The 19,006-nt window shown below is 41.9% G+C and overlaps 2 protein-coding genes across 2 annotated transcripts; both read right to left on the reverse strand.

The window, feature by feature from the left end:
- Positions 1–2,804: 2,804 nt before the first annotated feature.
- LOC144037511 (zymogen granule membrane protein 16-like) lies at positions 2,805–5,385 on the reverse strand. The gene is made up of 4 exons (XM_077549046.1): positions 5,224–5,385; positions 5,099–5,148; positions 4,849–4,981; positions 2,805–3,432 (listed from the first exon to the last, which is right to left on the reverse strand). The coding sequence occupies exons 2-4, from the start codon at positions 5,145–5,147 to the stop codon at positions 3,111–3,113; spliced, it is 504 nt and encodes a 167-aa protein (XP_077405172.1). The 5' UTR covers position 5,148; positions 5,224–5,385; the 3' UTR covers positions 2,805–3,110.
- A 9,314-nt stretch (positions 5,386–14,699) lies between these two features.
- LOC144037516 (zymogen granule membrane protein 16-like) lies at positions 14,700–17,280 on the reverse strand. The gene is made up of 4 exons (XM_077549052.1): positions 17,119–17,280; positions 16,994–17,043; positions 16,744–16,876; positions 14,700–15,327 (listed from the first exon to the last, which is right to left on the reverse strand). Exons 2-4 carry the CDS (start codon positions 17,040–17,042, stop codon positions 15,006–15,008), a joined length of 504 nt encoding a protein of 167 aa, XP_077405178.1. The 5' UTR covers position 17,043; positions 17,119–17,280; the 3' UTR covers positions 14,700–15,005.
- Positions 17,281–19,006: the final 1,726 nt, after the last annotated feature.

Below are 19,006 nucleotides of genomic sequence, written 5' to 3' on the forward strand. Positions count from 1 at the left end.
GTGCACGTTGGTCTGGTAGGCCCCCTCCCTCCGTCGCAGCGTTTTACGCATCTGCTCACTATGGTAGATCGGACTACGAGGTGGCCGGAAGCTGTTCCCCTGCCCTCCACGACTTTGATGGACGTAGCCCGCGCGTTCCTGTCATCTTGGGTCGCGCGTTTTGGCACGCCGTTCGATATCACCTCGGATAGGGGGCCCCAGTTTGTGTCAGGACTTTGGTCTGCCTTAGCGGAGTCCTTGGGTGTGCAGGTACCACGCACTACTGCCTACCACCCACAGGCTAACGGGTTGTGTGAACGTTTTCACCGGTCACTTAAAGCTGCGCTGCGGGCTGCGCTTTCCGACGGTAACTGGGTCGATCGTCTTCCTTGGGTTTTGCTCGGGTTGCGTTTGGCTCCGAAAGAGGATCTTAACGTCGCCCCGGCCGAGTTGGTGTTCGGTCAGCCTCTTCGCGTCCCGGGTGAATTTCTGCCCGAAGGTCCCGACGCGCGGTCCTTTCTTTCGGGGATGCCCCTGACTCCTGCATCGGTTCACCACTGTGTTCCTAAGGTTTTTGTACCGTCGACACTTACTTTCTGCCTGTTTTGTTTTTGTGCGCCACGATGCCCACCGGTCGCCCCTCATGCCACCGTATGACGGCCCGTTTCGGGTGCTTGAGCATGGGGTTAAATATTTTGTGCTTGATATGGGTGGACGTAGGGAGTCTGTTTCGTTGGATAGGCTCAAACCAGCTCATTTGGTTGTAGGCGATGTGCCGTTGCCAGCTCGGGTCCCTCGCCGTGGTCATCCTCCGAAGCCCCCAGCCTCGTTTCCGCACGATGATGTTGAGTGTTCTCCTGCTCCTTTTTCGCCTGCCCCGCCTGCTCAACAGGTTTCACCTGCTCCACCGGGAGATGGGCTGCGTAGTCGATGTGGCAGGCTGGTGAAACCCCCTGTGAGGTTTTCCTTTTGAGTGCTCTTCTGGGTGTTCGGGGGGGGGCCTGTGTGGTGGACTTAAGGACCATGCCTCTCACCCAGTAGGCATACAGCAGGGGGCGTGTTTGATATGAATGTTTGTTGGCGCAATATTCGCCATTCTGTTGTTGGCAGTTGTTGAATAAAGACGTGTTTCCAGTCAGTCGTATACGCTCCTTACTACTGCCACAATATACGCAAAAACGAAATGTATTTATTTTCCAAAAAACAAACACAAAATTAACAAAAGTTAAAAAAAAAAAAAAAAACAAGGCCAAAGTATCCCAAATCACACATTAGGGAAAGTCATGACTAGATTTGACTTTGACTGAGGCCGTTTCTCATTACGAAAAACGCAGAGTACACTCTCATGAACTCGCCAAGTACGGTCTTCCTAAAATCGTCCGGATGATCGTTCATCCTCGAGACTCTCGGAACGGCTGTGTACTTGCTAATTTAAACCCCGACTCTAAAGTATTTACGTGATGGCAACATGAAATGGATCTTTACCAGCCCTGCCTTCACTAGTATCCAACCAAAGCATCCTTGGTTTAAGCTAGCTGACAAGAACAACATCTGAATACGCCGTTCTTACTTTATGCATACTTTCAATTGGAACAGTACTTGTGTCATGAGATCACAAGGACATAGGAATGGACAAGAGCGCAAATTGGGAAACAGCTAGCGATTGCTAATGCTAACACAAACAATGAGCTGACAAAGACAGAAAGAAACTAGAACACTTGAAAACACGGAACTGATGAGACAATGAGCAACACCTGGATAAGAAATGAGTGTCTGAGGGAGCTGATTGGTAAACACAAGGGACCGGGTTGACGAGCACAGGCGTGCGCAATAACCTAACCAGACAGACATAGAAAACAAATACAGTACACAACGGAAATTCTGATTTGGTACGTCACTTTTGCATCATGCTTTGGGATTATCCTAAAATGAAACTGGGGCATTTTGTTGAGGTAGAGAAAGTTTATTTTGGCCAAATAAAGTTAGCCAGTTGGGATTAGGCATCAGATCACTTTGTATAAATTATTCCTGAATTTAACACAATTTTTTTCAACTGCATATTTAAAAGCCGTTGGTCGTGCTATCACACCAGCAGAGTGATGATCACCCCATCGTCCTGTCCTTGCCACAGCATTTCCCCTTCAAAGTGGACCTTCCCATGTTTTCGTGCTCTCATTAGAATCCATCCATCCATCCATTTTCCTAACCGCTTGTCCTCACAAGGGTCGCGGGGGTTGCTGGAGCCTATCCCAGCTGGCTTCGGGCAGTAGGCGGGGTACACCCTGAACTGGTTGCCAGCCAATTGCAAGGCACACAGAGACGAACAACCATACTCACAATCACACCTATGGACAATTTGGAGTGTACAATCAACCTGCCATGCATGTCTTTGGAATGTGGGAGGAAACCGGAGCACCCGGAGAAAACCCACGCAAGCACGGGGAGAACATGCAAACTCTACCCAGGAAGGCCGAAGCCCGGACTCAATCTCACGTCCTCTGCACTGGGAGGCGGATGTGCTAACCAGTCAGCCACCGTGCCGCCCTCATTAGAATCCCCACCACCTTATCAGAGATACGAACATATCTGTCAAACAGTTCTCCAAATGTAACTCATGTCTTTCCGTCTTGGTCCGGATCAGCCATAGTTCTGATCACGTAACACATATCGGAGATCTCTCCATGGATGTGTTTCTCAGCGCGTTTGGCTAACCCACCATTAATTGGGTATGTCGCTTTTGGGCCCAGAGCTGGTTAGCTATTTCACCCAATTTGGGTTATTTTTAAGCCAGCATTAACTGTTAGACTGAGATCATTGTATTTTGTTCGGCATTCAAAACTTTATTCATTGAAAAAGATTTACACTCAAACCATTTTTTTAAGTTTTCAGTCTTTGATTGATAGATATTTAATGGCAATTTACTGGCCTTCAAAGCACTATACAAAAGCAAAGAATTATAACAAAAAAGACATATAAACCCGGACTTGAAAAAGCTTTGACAAAGTAAAAAACAAAAAAGTGGCTAATCACATAATAACTATTTTACATGTGCGCTATGGACAGTTTTAATTAAGGATTAAAATCACCAGGAAAATATTTTCTGTCCAAAGCAGATGAATGGTTAAACACAATTATTTGCCCTTTTCCAAATAAGTTTCAGAAACAACAGCCCAGTGGGCCCCAATGGAGGTGATGGCACCGTGGGCCCTGCCGCTGATGAATCGCAGCTCAGCCTTCTTTGTGTTGGCGTACATGTTGAACGAATGCCCACTAGGCTGGCCCGCGTGCAAGGAACGGCCCAGGTTGGTAGTGAACACCAGAGACTGAATGAAGTGTGCATATTTTCCTGAGATCTGCACAATGGTCTCATCATCAAACAACAGTATTTGCTGCATTTGGCCTCTCCGGGTGCCCATCACATTGGTCCACGTGTAGTCATACCGTAGCTGGAGGCTGGTGAAGATAAAATAGACAAACTTGAAATGTATGAATATATTAATCAAAAGGTTTAATATGGTGATATGTAGGGATGTTCGATTTTTTTTCAGACTAATACTCATGAGTAGTAAATGACAGCTGGTTCATAATACCAACAAGATTTAGCACTTTTGATACATAAAATTGAATGGCAATTCTATATTCTTCTCATTTATGGTTTCTGATACTAGAACATTTTAAAAATATTATAAAAGTAATATGAAGTAATGTAATTAAGTAATATAAAATAACATAATTAGAAGTATAGCATAGGGACATACTGGGACTGAAATTTGGCGTGGAGAGGTCCCCTATGCTAACCAATGAGCATTGACAGTGATTTTTGCTATCTGCTAGGCTGGTTGCACAACAACAAGCAACACATGATCTCATTCACTCCCAGCCATTTTCACTGAAGCAACCCCCTTTGCTCCTGGCTGTTTTACTGGATTGACTGATTTTGCAAGGCACACAGAATATTAGACTATTCTTTCATCTGGAACATTTCTGTGATTCCCTTTTGCAGCAATTAGCATTAGAATATAGCTAAGTTTCATCATTATTCACAAATCTTTTTAAAACTGTAGGGAAAACAGCTTGTTGCAACATGGCCCTGGTTGTTCTCTTATACTCTTCTGCCACCTGCTGTCCGTTTTTGTAATAACTACCATTGCTTCAAGCATTCTCTTCAGTTAAGAGGCTGCATCAAAGCCTTCTGTATGTTCTAGCATTAAAAAACAAAAAAAACAAAAAAAACATAAAAACTTATAAATATGTCTTTGGGACACTGGTAATATTTAAAATAGAACATATGTATGCGTTTTTTGGGAGCAAATGAGTTAAACAGGTGGCTTAATAAGAAACAACAACAAAAAATCAAATTTTATGCAACGTTTACCAGTACCTATGCAGACACTAGGGGTAGTCAAACATAAATAAATAAATAAACACATAAATGAATAAAATAGAATCACAGATTTATTGTGCATTTCATACACAAAGTAACTCAATATGCTTCACATACTGTAATTAAAAGTGAAACATTTAAAAACTGTTACAAAAGAGTTAAAGAGATTTAAAAGCAAAGTAAAGAAATTAAAAAATAGCTTACTACATTACAAAGATATTTGAAATCAGGATTTTAAAAATATGTTGAGAGAATTAATCCTATGTATGGAAATAGAGCACATTTTTTAACCTGGTTTAAACGCTTGTAAAGCATTTAGTTTTATGTTTTGAATCTTTATTAATTTGCATTATTCACTCTCTAGTCTTTATTCTGTATTGTTATTTTCCCATAAAAGTTAGTTTTGTACTGATAAAATAAATTACTTCCTTCTTTAATTATTTTCACTGTACATTAATGATTTTTAAAATGAATTAATTATTCACCCAAAGATGTAGTTGTTATATGCCTCCCATATTCGTACACCGGTGATCCTCCCATTGCCGTTGATAACATACGAGCCTCCTGATCCAGCGCCAATCTGTTTAGAGTACGAGTAGTATTGGGCGCCAGGCAATTCTGCAAAAAATACATACACAAATTCTTAACTGAAAAACATCTGGTAAATATACAACGACTCTCGATCAAGTCAAAAAAATATTAGTTCTTCCATCCAATGTCAATGTGCAGATTTACCATCAGCGAAAATAGTTGAGAGGAGAACGGAAAAGACAAGTAAAAACATTCTGTGGAGAAAAAAAATAGGGGAAAAATACTTAATAAATCATTTCTAATATCAGATGGGCACAAATCAGCCTTACCTGTTGCTTGCCTTTATATCAGTAATGCAGAAAAAAAGACAATTTTTGAATAAGCCTTCAGATTAAGTCTACGTTTCCTGTAAAGAAGCTGCAGCATTAGTCTGTCTGGCTAAACTAGTAAATTAGTGGCGCGTTGGTTTCAATTTATACATTTCCTTCAAGGTGAAGTGGCGATGCAAATGTGTGGAGGAGGTACTTGTGGTTTTAAAAACAAGTTCCAGGTATGTTTTAAAACCTTATCTTCTGATCTATTAAAACAGTCCATGTAAAACCTGCCCTGCCTTAATACAGTCCATGTAAAACCTGCCCTGCCTGCATTTTGTGTGACTTTGCCAAATCTTTTAAATGTGACATGTGGTCGATGCACTTCAGGTCTGATTTACCTTGCATTGCTATAATATAATGTCATGCCATGTTGTTGATGGTTCAATTAGATAATAATGCAGCATATATATGCGGCACCTCTAAATGTAGTTTCCTGATAAGAACTCAGGGAGTTGCAGTTTCTCCACTGCAGTATGTTTGTTATACTGTATAGTGTTTAGGTGTGATTTGCCAACTTTATTTTTTTCACGATTGCACAGTTCAGTTGTGTTCAGTCATGTATTGATGAACAATGTTGGGTTTGTTAGTTAACTGATAACATCCATCCTCCCAACCCATGTATATTTTATTTATATTAGCATCGCCAAATTTAGTGCGTTAATTAATTGCTTTAACGCCACAAATTTTTTTAAGGCGCAATTAATGACCACCCCTTTCTTGGAAAGCCTGTACTGGGGGAATTCCAGCCGCAACGCAGCAGACAAGTCCACATCAAAATTTAGGGGTAATAAATTTAATACTAATGCATATATTTGTGGAGAATGGGGTCAAGTTGTATTGTACAGTTTTAAAAATGTGCAGAATTTCACAAGTTACTTCATGTTAAAGATTGGATAGTTCTTAACATGAAAAGAAAATGCACTGAGCTGTCACCAATGTCTTACAAATGCAATTATGCCATCTAGACACAAATCAATATCACACTCGTTTTTTACAGTACAGGACATCTGAATTTTAGCTAAATTTTATTTATATTAAATTATATAATTTTTTGAATTATTATGAAATTACTGTATCAATGACTAAAAGATGCAGCCATATTTCTATTTGTTTAAAATTGTTTCCACTTTTATGTTAACAAGAGTATAAAACTTAGAGAAAAAAATGTATTCTACAATTTATTGTACATTTAGAACCGATAAGTTAATTACTGAAGTCATACGATTAATTACGATTAAAAAATTTAATCACCTGACACTCCTAATTTATATATATACTGTATAGGGACTGCATTGGACATTGTTTTAGTATTCATACTTTTAGAATTTTTTTTCATACTTTTATTTTGAATATATTTTTGTTTGAGATTTTCTCGCGTGGTCAGCAATGGTTGTTTTCCAAGTGATCTAAATCAATCCTCTCCTAAAAAAAAAGAAAGAAAATATTGCTATTGAATAAGTCTTATATGATGCACGAGCTGCAAGTTTCATCGATGAGGCTGCAGAGGCGATCTTGAGAGACTTGGCACACTGGTCTCGCTCAAAACGGATATCTCATGCTGGTTGCCAATCTCTTTAAGTTCCTTAGCGTAAAAACATCCATCCATCCATTCATCAAGAGCGCCAAAGAGATAGCTTTTGTTGTTATCACCGAACAGTCTCAGTTGGGATTGCACAAGCAAGTAGCCACGTAGCTGTGGATGAGTCCAATTGCGATCAACTCTATAGTGTTGCTATAGCTAATCAATGGAATTTTGCTTTCCTGAAAGATTAGATGATGAAAAAAAAAATGTAACGTGCTAGAAAAAAAATGATTGCAATTTTGGAATCAGAACGCCAATTTTAGTTATAATCAGCATAAAATTCAGCAGATTTTTTTTTTCTCAAATTGTTCCCCAGTTTAGTTCATAATTCATAATTAAATAGTTGAGGAGGCTCAGCTCAACCTGGAAAATGGGTCCTGTGACATTCAGTTGATGATCTGCAGCTTTTCTTGTCACATGTTGCTGTAATTGTCGCTCAGATGCTTTTGCTTGTGGTTGCAAAATTACATTTATAACTTGCAATAGTGACGTTAGGCTGATGCCTAATGTTAATATAATGCAGAATTCTAGTAATTAATTTTGAAATGGCGTTATGATGATAATTTGCTCATTGCTTTTGATCACAGTTTTGATAACTTTTGGCCACAGATTATCTGAATAGTGTATTAAAGTACAACACTGTATATTACATAGAAATATTTTTACTGAGTGCAGTAAGTGACAATGTGTTATGTAATCAAAGTACATAACAGAAATCTGAGTCAGTCTCACTTTGAATAGACGATGTGCAGATTTTGTCATCACATGTTGCATAATCGTTACTGATTTGGCATGTGGTACAGTAAAAGAGATCATTAAAAAAAAAAAGTACCTGGATTTATTTGTGTAAATGTGTAGAAAGATAGATACATTTAAAAACAAAACATAAAAAAACATTTATTTTAAGCGACTCAAAATACTCGCAATCTGCTGAATGCACTTTGCATCATTCTGGTGGGCCACATTTAGTGCACTCTGTGCTAATTTATTTTGCCTAGAAACAACATTTCTTACTTTTCCTTAACTGAACATTTACCATTAAGAATGAGTCATAAAAAAAATTCAATAAGACAAGGGTGCTGTAATCCTGAACGAAAATATACACTGTGTAAACTAAATGCTGTCTTTAACTGGACGTACACATACAATAATCAACATTGAAGTCAGAAAAAGCCAAATTGCCAGATATCTTTCAAAGATTATCAAGTAAGAATTTTTAGTTGTGTGGGGAGTGTCAAGAGTATTATTATTATTATTATTATTATTATTATTATTTTACAAAAAAGTACCGAACAAATGTGATTGTGGTATACTTATATTTTTTTACATTTCATCTGAGATATGAGCAAAATTACTCTCAGTTTCTCTAGTAGGTTTAAAATTACTTTAACATTTAATTTGAAAGTAACTGAGTAATACTTTTTTTCTTCAACATTAAAAAACTTTAATAATTGGTAGAAGAAATGACAAAGTATGATTTTTTTTTAACTGTTGAATACTGTCACACCGCGGTGAGGTTGTCTTGTCATTTCCTGTTTTATTTTGAAAATTCTGACTCCTCTCGTCTCAGGTCACTTGCCCTTCCTCGTGTGGTGTCAGTGTCAACCCTGATTCTTGATTGTGTCCACCTGTTTCCCATTACCTTCATGTGTTAAATGGTCTGCGTCTCCCCTGTCTTGTGCCTAAGTGTTTTCGTCAGAGCCACTAAAGCCTGTTACCGTCCACAGCCTTGTTGCCATGTCCCTTGAGAGAACTTTGGTTTGTAACTTTGAATAGCCACAGTATTGTTTTAGTTAAGGAGTGATTTTGTTTTGATTGTAGTTTAGACTTCCTCCCTTTTGGAGCGCCTTTAGTTTAACTTTGAATAGCTTTTGTTTTCTCCCTCTCGACGAGGAACTTTTGTTTTGTTTAATAAAAGCTGCTTAAGCCTCAACCTCTATCTTTGCGTCTGGGTTCTAAAACTGCCATGTTGTGTCAAATACAAATATTACTTAGGCATCAATTCATTTACCAGTCATCTACTGGGGAGTAGCCGTTGGCTTAGCTATACGCTATCTGCTCATTTTTGTCATGGTTTGGAGTGCAGTGTTGAGGACCCAGTTGCAGGGAAACATGATATTGTGGTGGACTTTAGGACCATGCCTCTCACCCAGTAGGCATACAGCAGGGGGCGTGTTTGATATGAGTGGTTGTTGGCGCAATATTCGCCATTCTGTTGTTGGCAATTGTTGAATAAAGACGTGTTTCCAGTCAGTCGTATACGCTCCTTACTACTGCCACATTGGTGACCCTGACGTTGAAAATGTTTCGAACAGCGGATGAAGAGGTGTCCTCCTCGGCCATGTCGCCCCAACTCCGGCAACTTGCAGCCGTCGCCGCTAGCGCGAGGCTGCCGGAATTCTGGCAGAGCGACCCGGCCTCGTGGTTTCAGCATGTTGAAGCGCTTTTCCACTTACGAGGAATCACCGCTGATGAGCCAAGGTATTACCGTATTACCGGTCGTGGCGGCCCTCGACCAACTGACTACACGTCGTGCTATGCAGCTATTGCGCGCACCTCCACAGAGCGGGAAATACGCCGCGCTCAAACAACTTCTGCTCAAGAGGTTCAGTTTGTCGGGCTCGGAGAGAGCAGACAGACCCCTTTCCCTGCCCCGGTTGGGCGATGGCACAGCAGTGGACCTCATGGACAAGATGCTGACGCTGTTAGGCTCGGATGAAGGCGGATTCGTTTTCCCGCACATTTTCCTCCGGCAGCTACCGCCTCCGGTACGCGCGGTGTTGGCCAACTCCGCTTGCCTGGCGTCCTGCGATTATCGGGCCTTGGCTGAAGAAGCGGATCGAGTGTTGCTGGCTACGAGAGGATTCGCCGTGCAAAGTGTGGCAGCCGATCACCTCCTGGAGGCGATGCCGGACGCGGGCCCGACGGTGGTGGTTGGAGTGGTGACACGGAAGCGGCGCGAGAGGGCTCTTTGTTTCTTCCACCAGCGGTTCGGCAGCAAGGCTAGACGTTGTGTTCCCCCCTGCACCTTCGAAGCTCCGGGAAACTCCAACGCCGGCGTTCCATAGCGGCTGTGGGCGCCGGCAACGAAAGCGAGCTGCTCTTCCTCACAGACTCGTCATCAGGGAGACGTTTCCTGGTGGACTGCGGGTCGCAAGTCAGCCTGCTTACACTCACCGCCGCGGAAAAGGCGACCAGTAGCAGCGGACCGTCCCTGTGTGCAGCTAACGGCTCACCCATTATCAGCTTTGGTTCCAGGCTGGCGACTGTGTGCTTCCATGGACGTGAATTTCAGTGGAACTTTATTGTTGCTTCAATCACGGTTCCAATTATTGGCGCGGATTTTCTGTGTGCAAATGGACTGTTTGTTGATGTTGCTAACCGCGGTTTGATTGACGCTGTTTCTTTCGCCACTTTCCCCGTGTGAGGTTGGGGGACTCGGACCATTAGCACACGCAAATCTTTTGGCGTCGGGCGACGTTAATCAGCGTTTACTGTCTGATTTTCCGTCGTTGACGACTCCCGCCTTTTCCACCGCCGATACTAAGCACGGGGTGGAGCATTTAATCCCCACCGTTGGCCCGCCAGTTTTTGCCTGCGCGCGCCGACTTGACGCGGCCAAATTGGCAATTGCGAGGGAGGAGTTTGCTACAATGGAGCGTTTGGGGATTGTGAGGCGTTCTAACAGCCCGTGGGCTTCGCCCTTACACATGGTGCCTAAAAGCGATGGTTCCTGGCGGCCTTGCAGTGATTTTCGTCGGCTAAACAGTGTTACTACGCATGACCGTTACCCCATTCCACACATTCAAGATTTTTCGGCGCGTCTGGCTGGCACCACAATTTTTTCTAAAGTGGACTTGGTCCGTGGCTATCACCAGGTGCCTGTGCAGCCGGTAGACGTGCCCAAAACAGCAGTGATAACCCCGTTTGGGCTTTTCGAATTCCTGCGCATGCCTTTTGGCCTGAAAGGGGCAGCACAGACTTTCCAAAGATTGATGGACTGTGTTTTACGCGACCTCGACTTTGTGTTCGTCTATCTTGATGACATTTTAGTGGCCAGTCCTTCACCGCAGGTACATCTGTCGCACTTAACGCAGGTTTTCAAGCGCCTCGATTCACATGGCCTAATCGTCAATCCGGCTAAGTGTCAATTCGGTCTTACTGAGATAGATTTTTTGGGCCACTGTATATCGGCGCAGGGTGCAGTTTCCTTACCTGCCAAGGTACAGGCAGTGATTGATTTCCCCCGCCCAGCCTCGGTTAAGGCGCTGCAGGAGTTCTTGGGCATGGTTAATTTTTATAACCGCTTCCTTCCGCGTGCAGCCCACCTCCTGCAGCCTTTACAGTGCCTTAAGGAACAAGAAGGCTAAAGACACCCTCGAGTGGTCTCCGCAACGGGCACAGGCGTTTCAGCAAGCTAAGGACGGCCCTCCTCGTCCATCCGATCTCCACTGCGCAGGTGGCTTGACTACAGATGCTTCCGATATAGCTGTAGGGGGAGTGGTTGAGCAACTCGTGGCGAATGTGTCGCAGCCCCTTGTGTTTTTTTAGTCGTAAGTTGCGGATAACGAATGCAAGTATAGCGTTTTTGACAGGGAGTTGCTGGCACTGTATCTCGCGACGCGACATTTTTGTTTCCTTCTTGAAGGGCGCCGTTTCACGGCTTATGTGGATCATAGGCCGCTTACGTTTGCGATGTCAAAGGTTACTGAACCGTGGTCGGCCCGCCAGCAGCGCCACTTGGCGGCCATTTCCGAATTCACGACAGACGTTCGGCATGTGGCCGGTAAGTGTAACCCTGTGGCCCCCGGCCTGTGGTTCCTTTGGGATGGCGTCGGAGAATGTTTGACTCTATCCACTCCCTCTCACACCCTGGCGTTCGTGCGTCGGTCAAGCTGGTTAGTGCCAAGTTTGTCTGGCCTGGACTGCGTAGGGGCGTCATGGAGTGGGCGGCGGCGTGCGTGGCTTGTCAGCGTGCCAAAGTTCACCGGCACACCAGGGCGGACCTCGAACCTTTTTTGATTCCAGCTAGGCGTTTCGACCACGTGCACGTTGGTCTGGTAGGCCCCCTCCCTCCGTCGCAGCGTTTTACGCATCTGCTCACTATGGTAGATCGGACTACGAGGTGGCCGGAAGCTGTTCCCCTGCCCTCCACGACTTTGATGGACGTAGCCCGCGCGTTCCTGTCATCTTGGGTCGCGCGTTTTGGCACGCCGTTCGATATCACCTCGGATAGGGGGCCCCAGTTTGTGTCAGGACTTTGGTCTGCCTTAGCGGAGTCCTTGGGTGTGCAGGTACCACGCACTACTGCCTACCACCCACAGGCTAACGGGTTGTGTGAACGTTTTCACCGGTCACTTAAAGCTGCGCTGCGGGCTGCGCTTTCCGACGGTAACTGGGTCGATCGTCTTCCTTGGGTTTTGCTCGGGTTGCGTTTGGCTCCGAAAGAGGATCTTAACGTCGCCCCGGCCGAGTTGGTGTTCGGTCAGCCTCTTCGCGTCCCGGGTGAATTTCTGCCCGAAGGTCCCGACGCGCGGTCCTTTCTTTCGGGGATGCCCCTGACTCCTGCATCGGTTCACCACTGTGTTCCTAAGGTTTTTGTACCGTCGACACTTACTTTCTGCCTGTTTTGTTTTTGTGCGCCACGATGCCCACCGGTCGCCCCTCATGCCACCGTATGACGGCCCGTTTCGGGTGCTTGAGCATGGGGTTAAATATTTTGTGCTTGATATGGGTGGACGTAGGGAGTCTGTTTCGTTGGATAGGCTCAAACCAGCTCATTTGGTTGTAGGCGATGTGCCGTTGCCAGCTCGGGTCCCTCGCCGTGGTCATCCTCCGAAGCCCCCAGCCTCGTTTCCGCACGATGATGTTGAGTGTTCTCCTGCTCCTTTTTCGCCTGCCCCGCCTGCTCAACAGGTTTCACCTGCTCCACCGGGAGATGGGCTGCGTAGTCGATGTGGCAGGCTGGTGAAACCCCCTGTGAGGTTTTCCTTTTGAGTGCTCTTCTGGGTGTTCGGGGGGGGGCCTGTGTGGTGGACTTAAGGACCATGCCTCTCACCCAGTAGGCATACAGCAGGGGGCGTGTTTGATATGAATGTTTGTTGGCGCAATATTCGCCATTCTGTTGTTGGCAGTTGTTGAATAAAGACGTGTTTCCAGTCAGTCGTATACGCTCCTTACTACTGCCACAATATACGCAAAAACGAAATGTATTTATTTTCCAAAAAACAAACACAAAATTAACAAAAGTTAAAAAAAAAAAAAAAAACAAGGCCAAAGTATCCCAAATCACACATTAGGGAAAGTCATGACTAGATTTGACTTTGACTGAGGCCGTTTCTCATTACGAAAAACGCAGAGTACACTCTCATGAACTCGCCAAGTACGGTCTTCCTAAAATCGTCCGGATGATCGTTCATCCTCGAGACTCTCGGAACGGCTGTGTACTTGCTAATTTAAACCCCGACTCTAAAGTATTTACGTGATGGCAACATGAAATGGATCTTTACCAGCCCTGCCTTCACTAGTATCCAACCAAAGCATCCTTGGTTTAAGCTAGCTGACAAGAACAACATCTGAATACGCCGTTCTTACTTTATGCATACTTTCAATTGGAACAGTACTTGTGTCATGAGATCACAAGGACATAGGAATGGACAAGAGCGCAAATTGGGAAACAGCTAGCGATTGCTAATGCTAACACAAACAATGAGCTGACAAAGACAGAAAGAAACTAGAACACTTGAAAACACGGAACTGATGAGACAATGAGCAACACCTGGATAAGAAATGAGTGTCTGAGGGAGCTGATTGGTAAACACAAGGGACCGGGTTGACGAGCACAGGCGTGCGCAATAACCTAACCAGACAGACATAGAAAACAAATACAGTACACAACGGAAATTCTGATTTGGTACGTCACTTTTGCATCATGCTTTGGGATTATCCTAAAATGAAACTGGGGCATTTTGTTGAGGTAGAGAAAGTTTATTTTGGCCAAATAAAGTTAGCCAGTTGGGATTAGGCATCAGATCACTTTGTATAAATTATTCCTGAATTTAACACAATTTTTTTCAACTGCATATTTAAAAGCCGTTGGTCGTGCTATCACACCAGCAGAGTGATGATCACCCCATCGTCCTGTCCTTGCCACAGCATTTCCCCTTCAAAGTGGACCTTCCCATGTTTTCGTGCTCTCATTAGAATCCATCCATCCATCCATTTTCCTAACCGCTTGTCCTCACAAGGGTCGCGGGGGTTGCTGGAGCCTATCCCAGCTGGCTTCGGGCAGTAGGCGGGGTACACCCTGAACTGGTTGCCAGCCAATTGCAAGGCACACAGAGACGAACAACCATACTCACAATCACACCTATGGACAATTTGGAGTGTACAATCAACCTGCCATGCATGTCTTTGGAATGTGGGAGGAAACCGGAGCACCCGGAGAAAACCCACGCAAGCACGGGGAGAACATGCAAACTCTACCCAGGAAGGCCGAAGCCCGGACTCAATCTCACGTCCTCTGCACTGGGAGGCGGATGTGCTAACCAGTCAGCCACCGTGCCGCCCTCATTAGAATCCCCACCACCTTATCAGAGATACGAACATATCTGTCAAACAGTTCTCCAAATGTAACTCATGTCTTTCCGTCTTGGTCCGGATCAGCCATAGTTCTGATCACGTAACACATATCGGAGATCTCTCCATGGATGTGTTTCTCAGCGCGTTTGGCTAACCCACCATTAATTGGGTATGTCGCTTTTGGGCCCAGAGCTGGTTAGCTATTTCACCCAATTTGGGTTATTTTTAAGCCAGCATTAACTGTTAGACTGAGATCATTGTATTTTGTTCGGCATTCAAAACTTTATTCATTGAAAAAGATTTACACTCAAACCATTTTTTTAAGTTTTCAGTCTTTGATTGATAGATATTTAATGGCAATTTACTGGCCTTCAAAGCACTATACAAAAGCAAAGAATTATAACAAAAAAGACATATAAACCCGGACTTGAAAAAGCTTTGACAAAGTAAAAAACAAAAAAGTGGCTAATCACATAATAACTATTTTACATGTGCGCTATGGACAGTTTTAATTAAGGATTAAAATCACCAGGAAAATATTTTCTGTCCAAAGCAGATGAATGGTTAAACACAATTATTTGCCCTTTTCCAAATAAGTTTCAGAAACAACAGCCCAGTGGGCCCCAATGGAGGTGATGGCACCGTGGGCCCTGCCGCTGATGAATCGCAGCTCAGCCTTCTTTGTGTTGGCGTACATGTTGAACGAATGCCCACTAGGCTGGCCCGCGTGCAAGGAACGGCCCAGGTTGGTAGTGAACACCAGAGACTGAATGAAGTGTGCATATTTTCCTGAGATCTGCACAATGGTCTCATCATCAAACAACAGTATTTGCTGCATTTGGCCTCTCCGGGTGCCCATCACATTGGTCCACGTGTAGTCATACCGTAGCTGGAGGCTGGTGAAGATAAAATAGACAAACTTGAAATGTATGAATATATTAATCAAAAGGTTTAATATGGTGATATGTAGGGATGTTCGATTTTTTTTCAGACTAATACTCATGAGTAGTAAATGACAGCTGGTTCATAATACCAACAAGATTTAGCACTTTTGATACATAAAATTGAATGGCAATTCTATATTCTTCTCATTTATGGTTTCTGATACTAGAACATTTTAAAAATATTATAAAAGTAATATGAAGTAATGTAATTAAGTAATATAAAATAACATAATTAGAAGTATAGCATAGGGACATACTGGGACTGAAATTTGGCGTGGAGAGGTCCCCTATGCTAACCAATGAGCATTGACAGTGATTTTTGCTATCTGCTAGGCTGGTTGCACAACAACAAGCAACACATGATCTCATTCACTCCCAGCCATTTTCACTGAAGCAACCCCCTTTGCTCCTGGCTGTTTTACTGGATTGACTGATTTTGCAAGGCACACAGAATATTAGACTATTCTTTCATCTGGAACATTTCTGTGATTCCCTTTTGCAGCAATTAGCATTAGAATATAGCTAAGTTTCATCATTATTCACAAATCTTTTTAAAACTGTAGGGAAAACAGCTTGTTGCAACATGGCCCTGGTTGTTCTCTTATACTCTTCTGCCACCTGCTGTCCGTTTTTGTAATAACTACCATTGCTTCAAGCATTCTCTTCAGTTAAGAGGCTGCATCAAAGCCTTCTGTATGTTCTAGCATTAAAAAACAAAAAAAACAAAAAAAACATAAAAACTTATAAATATGTCTTTGGGACACTGGTAATATTTAAAATAGAACATATGTATGCGTTTTTTGGGAGCAAATGAGTTAAACAGGTGGCTTAATAAGAAACAACAACAAAAAATCAAATTTTATGCAACGTTTACCAGTACCTATGCAGACACTAGGGGTAGTCAAACATAAATAAATAAATAAACACATAAATGAATAAAATAGAATCACAGATTTATTGTGCATTTCATACACAAAGTAACTCAATATGCTTCACATACTGTAATTAAAAGTGAAACATTTAAAAACTGTTACAAAAGAGTTAAAGAGATTTAAAAGCAAAGTAAAGAAATTAAAAAATAGCTTACTACATTACAAAGATATTTGAAATCAGGATTTTAAAAATATGTTGAGAGAATTAATCCTATGTATGGAAATAGAGCACATTTTTTAACCTGGTTTAAACGCTTGTAAAGCATTTAGTTTTATGTTTTGAATCTTTATTAATTTGCATTATTCACTCTCTAGTCTTTATTCTGTATTGTTATTTTCCCATAAAAGTTAGTTTTGTACTGATAAAATAAATTACTTCCTTCTTTAATTATTTTCACTGTACATTAATGATTTTTAAAATGAATTAATTATTCACCCAAAGATGTAGTTGTTATATGCCTCCCATATTCGTACACCGGTGATCCTCCCATTGCCGTTGATAACATACGAGCCTCCTGATCCAGCGCCAATCTGTTTAGAGTACGAGTAGTATTGGGCGCCAGGCAATTCTGCAAAAAATACATACACAAATTCTTAACTGAAAAACATCTGGTAAATATACAACGACTCTCGATCAAGTCAAAAAAATATTAGTTCTTCCATCCAATGTCAATGTGCAGATTTACCATCAGCGAAAATAGTTGAGAGGAGAACGGAAAAGACAAGTAAAAACATTCTGTGGAGAAAAAAAATAGGGGAAAAATACTTAATAAATCATTTCTAATATCAGATGGGCACAAATCAGCCTTACCTGTTGCTTGCCTTTATATCAGTAATGCAGAAAAAAAGACAATTTTTGAATAAGCCTTCAGATTAAGTCTACGTTTCCTGTAAAGAAGCTGCAGCATTAGTCTGTCTGGCTAAACTAGTAAATTAGTGGCGCGTTGGTTTCAATTTATACATTTCCTTCAAGGTGAAGTGGCGATGCAAATGTGTGGAGGAGGTACTTGTGGTTTTAAAAACAAGTTCCAGGTATGTTTTAAAACCTTATCTTCTGATCTATTAAAACAGTCCATGTAAAACCTGCCCTGCCTTAATACAGTCCATGTAAAACCTGCCCTGCCTGCATTTTGTGTGACTTTGCCAAATCTTTTAAATGTGACATGTGGTCGATGCACTTCAGGTCTGATTTACCTTGCATTGCTATAATATAATGTCATGCCATGTTGTTGATGGTTCAATTAGATAATAATGCAGCATATATATGCGGCACCTCTAAATGTAGTTTCCTGATAAGAACTCAGGGAGTTGCAGTTTCTCCACTGCAGTATGTTTGTTATACTGTATAGTGTTTAGGTGTGATTTGCCAACTTTATTTTTTTCACGATTGCACAGTTCAGTTGTGTTCAGTCATGTATTGATGAACAATGTTGGGTTTGTTAGTTAACTGATAACATCCATCCTCCCAACCCATGTATATTTTATTTATATTAGCATCGCCAAATTTAGTGCGTTAATTAATTGCTTTAACGCCACAAATTTTTTTAAGGCGCAATTAATGACCACCCCTTTCTTGGAAAGCCTGTACTGGGGGAATTCCAGCCGCAACGCAGCAGACAAGTCCACATCAAAATTTAGGGGTAATAAATTTAATACTAATGCATATATTTGTGGAGAATGGGGTCAAGTTGTATTGTACAGTTTTAAAAATGTGCAGAATTTCACAAGTTACTTCATGTTAAAGATTGGATAGTTCTTAACATGAAAAGAAAATGCACTGAGCTGTCACCAATGTCTTACAAATGCAATTATGCCATCTAGACACAAATCAATATCACACTCGTTTTTTACAGTACAGGACATCTGAATTTTAGCTAAATTTTATTTATATTAAATTATATAATTTTTTGAATTATTATGAAATTACTGTATCAATGACTAAAAGATGCAGCCATATTTCTATTTGTTTAAAATTGTTTCCACTTTTATGTTAACAAGAGTATAAAACTTAGAGAAAAAAATGTATTCTACAATTTATTGTACATTTAGAACCGATAAGTTAATTACTGAAGTCATACGATTAATTACGATTAAAAAATTTAATCACCTGACACTCCTAATTTATATATATACTGTATAGGGACTGCATTGGACATTGTTTTAGTATTCATACTTTTAGAATTTTTTTTCATACTTTTATTTTGAATATATTTTTGTTTGAGATTTTCTCGCGTGGTCAGCAATGGTTGTTTTCCAAGTGATCTAAATCAATCCTCTCCTAAAAAAAAAGAAAGAAAATATTGCTATTGAATAAGTCTTATATGATGCACGAGCTGCAAGTTTCATCGATGAGGCTGCAGAGGCGATCTTGAGAGACTTGGCACACTGGTCTCGCTCAAAACGGATATCTCATGCTGGTTGCCAATCTCTTTAAGTTCCTTAGCGTAAAAACATCCATCCATCCATTCATCAAGAGCGCCAAAGAGATAGCTTTTGTTGTTATCACCGAACAGTCTCAGTTGGGATTGCACAAGCAAGTAGCCACGTAGCTGTGGATGAGTCCAATTGCGATCAACTCTATAGTGTTGCTATAGCTAATCAATGGAATTTTGCTTTCCTGAAAGATTAGATGATGAAAAAAAAAATGTAACGTGCTAGAAAAAAAATGATTGCAATTTTGGAATCAGAACGCCAATTTT

Source organism: Vanacampus margaritifer, chromosome 17 (assembly GCF_051991255.1).
Source record: "Vanacampus margaritifer isolate UIUO_Vmar chromosome 17, RoL_Vmar_1.0, whole genome shotgun sequence".
Taxonomy (NCBI): Eukaryota; Metazoa; Chordata; class Actinopteri; order Syngnathiformes; family Syngnathidae; genus Vanacampus; species Vanacampus margaritifer.

Coding starts and splice junctions, on each gene's coding strand:
- LOC144037511 (XM_077549046.1), bottom strand. CDS start 5,147: ATGTTTTTACTTGTCTTTTCCGTTCTCCTCTCAACTATTTTCGCTGAT. Junction 4,982..5,098: donor CTCAACTATTTTCGCTGATG/GTAAATCTGCAC, acceptor TATTTTTTGCAG/AATTGCCTGGCGCCCAATAC. Junction 3,433..4,848: donor TATAACAACTACATCTTTGG/GTGAATAATTAA, acceptor TATCTTCACCAG/CCTCCAGCTACGGTATGACT.
- LOC144037516 (XM_077549052.1), bottom strand. CDS start 17,042: ATGTTTTTACTTGTCTTTTCCGTTCTCCTCTCAACTATTTTCGCTGAT. Junction 16,877..16,993: donor CTCAACTATTTTCGCTGATG/GTAAATCTGCAC, acceptor TATTTTTTGCAG/AATTGCCTGGCGCCCAATAC. Junction 15,328..16,743: donor TATAACAACTACATCTTTGG/GTGAATAATTAA, acceptor TATCTTCACCAG/CCTCCAGCTACGGTATGACT.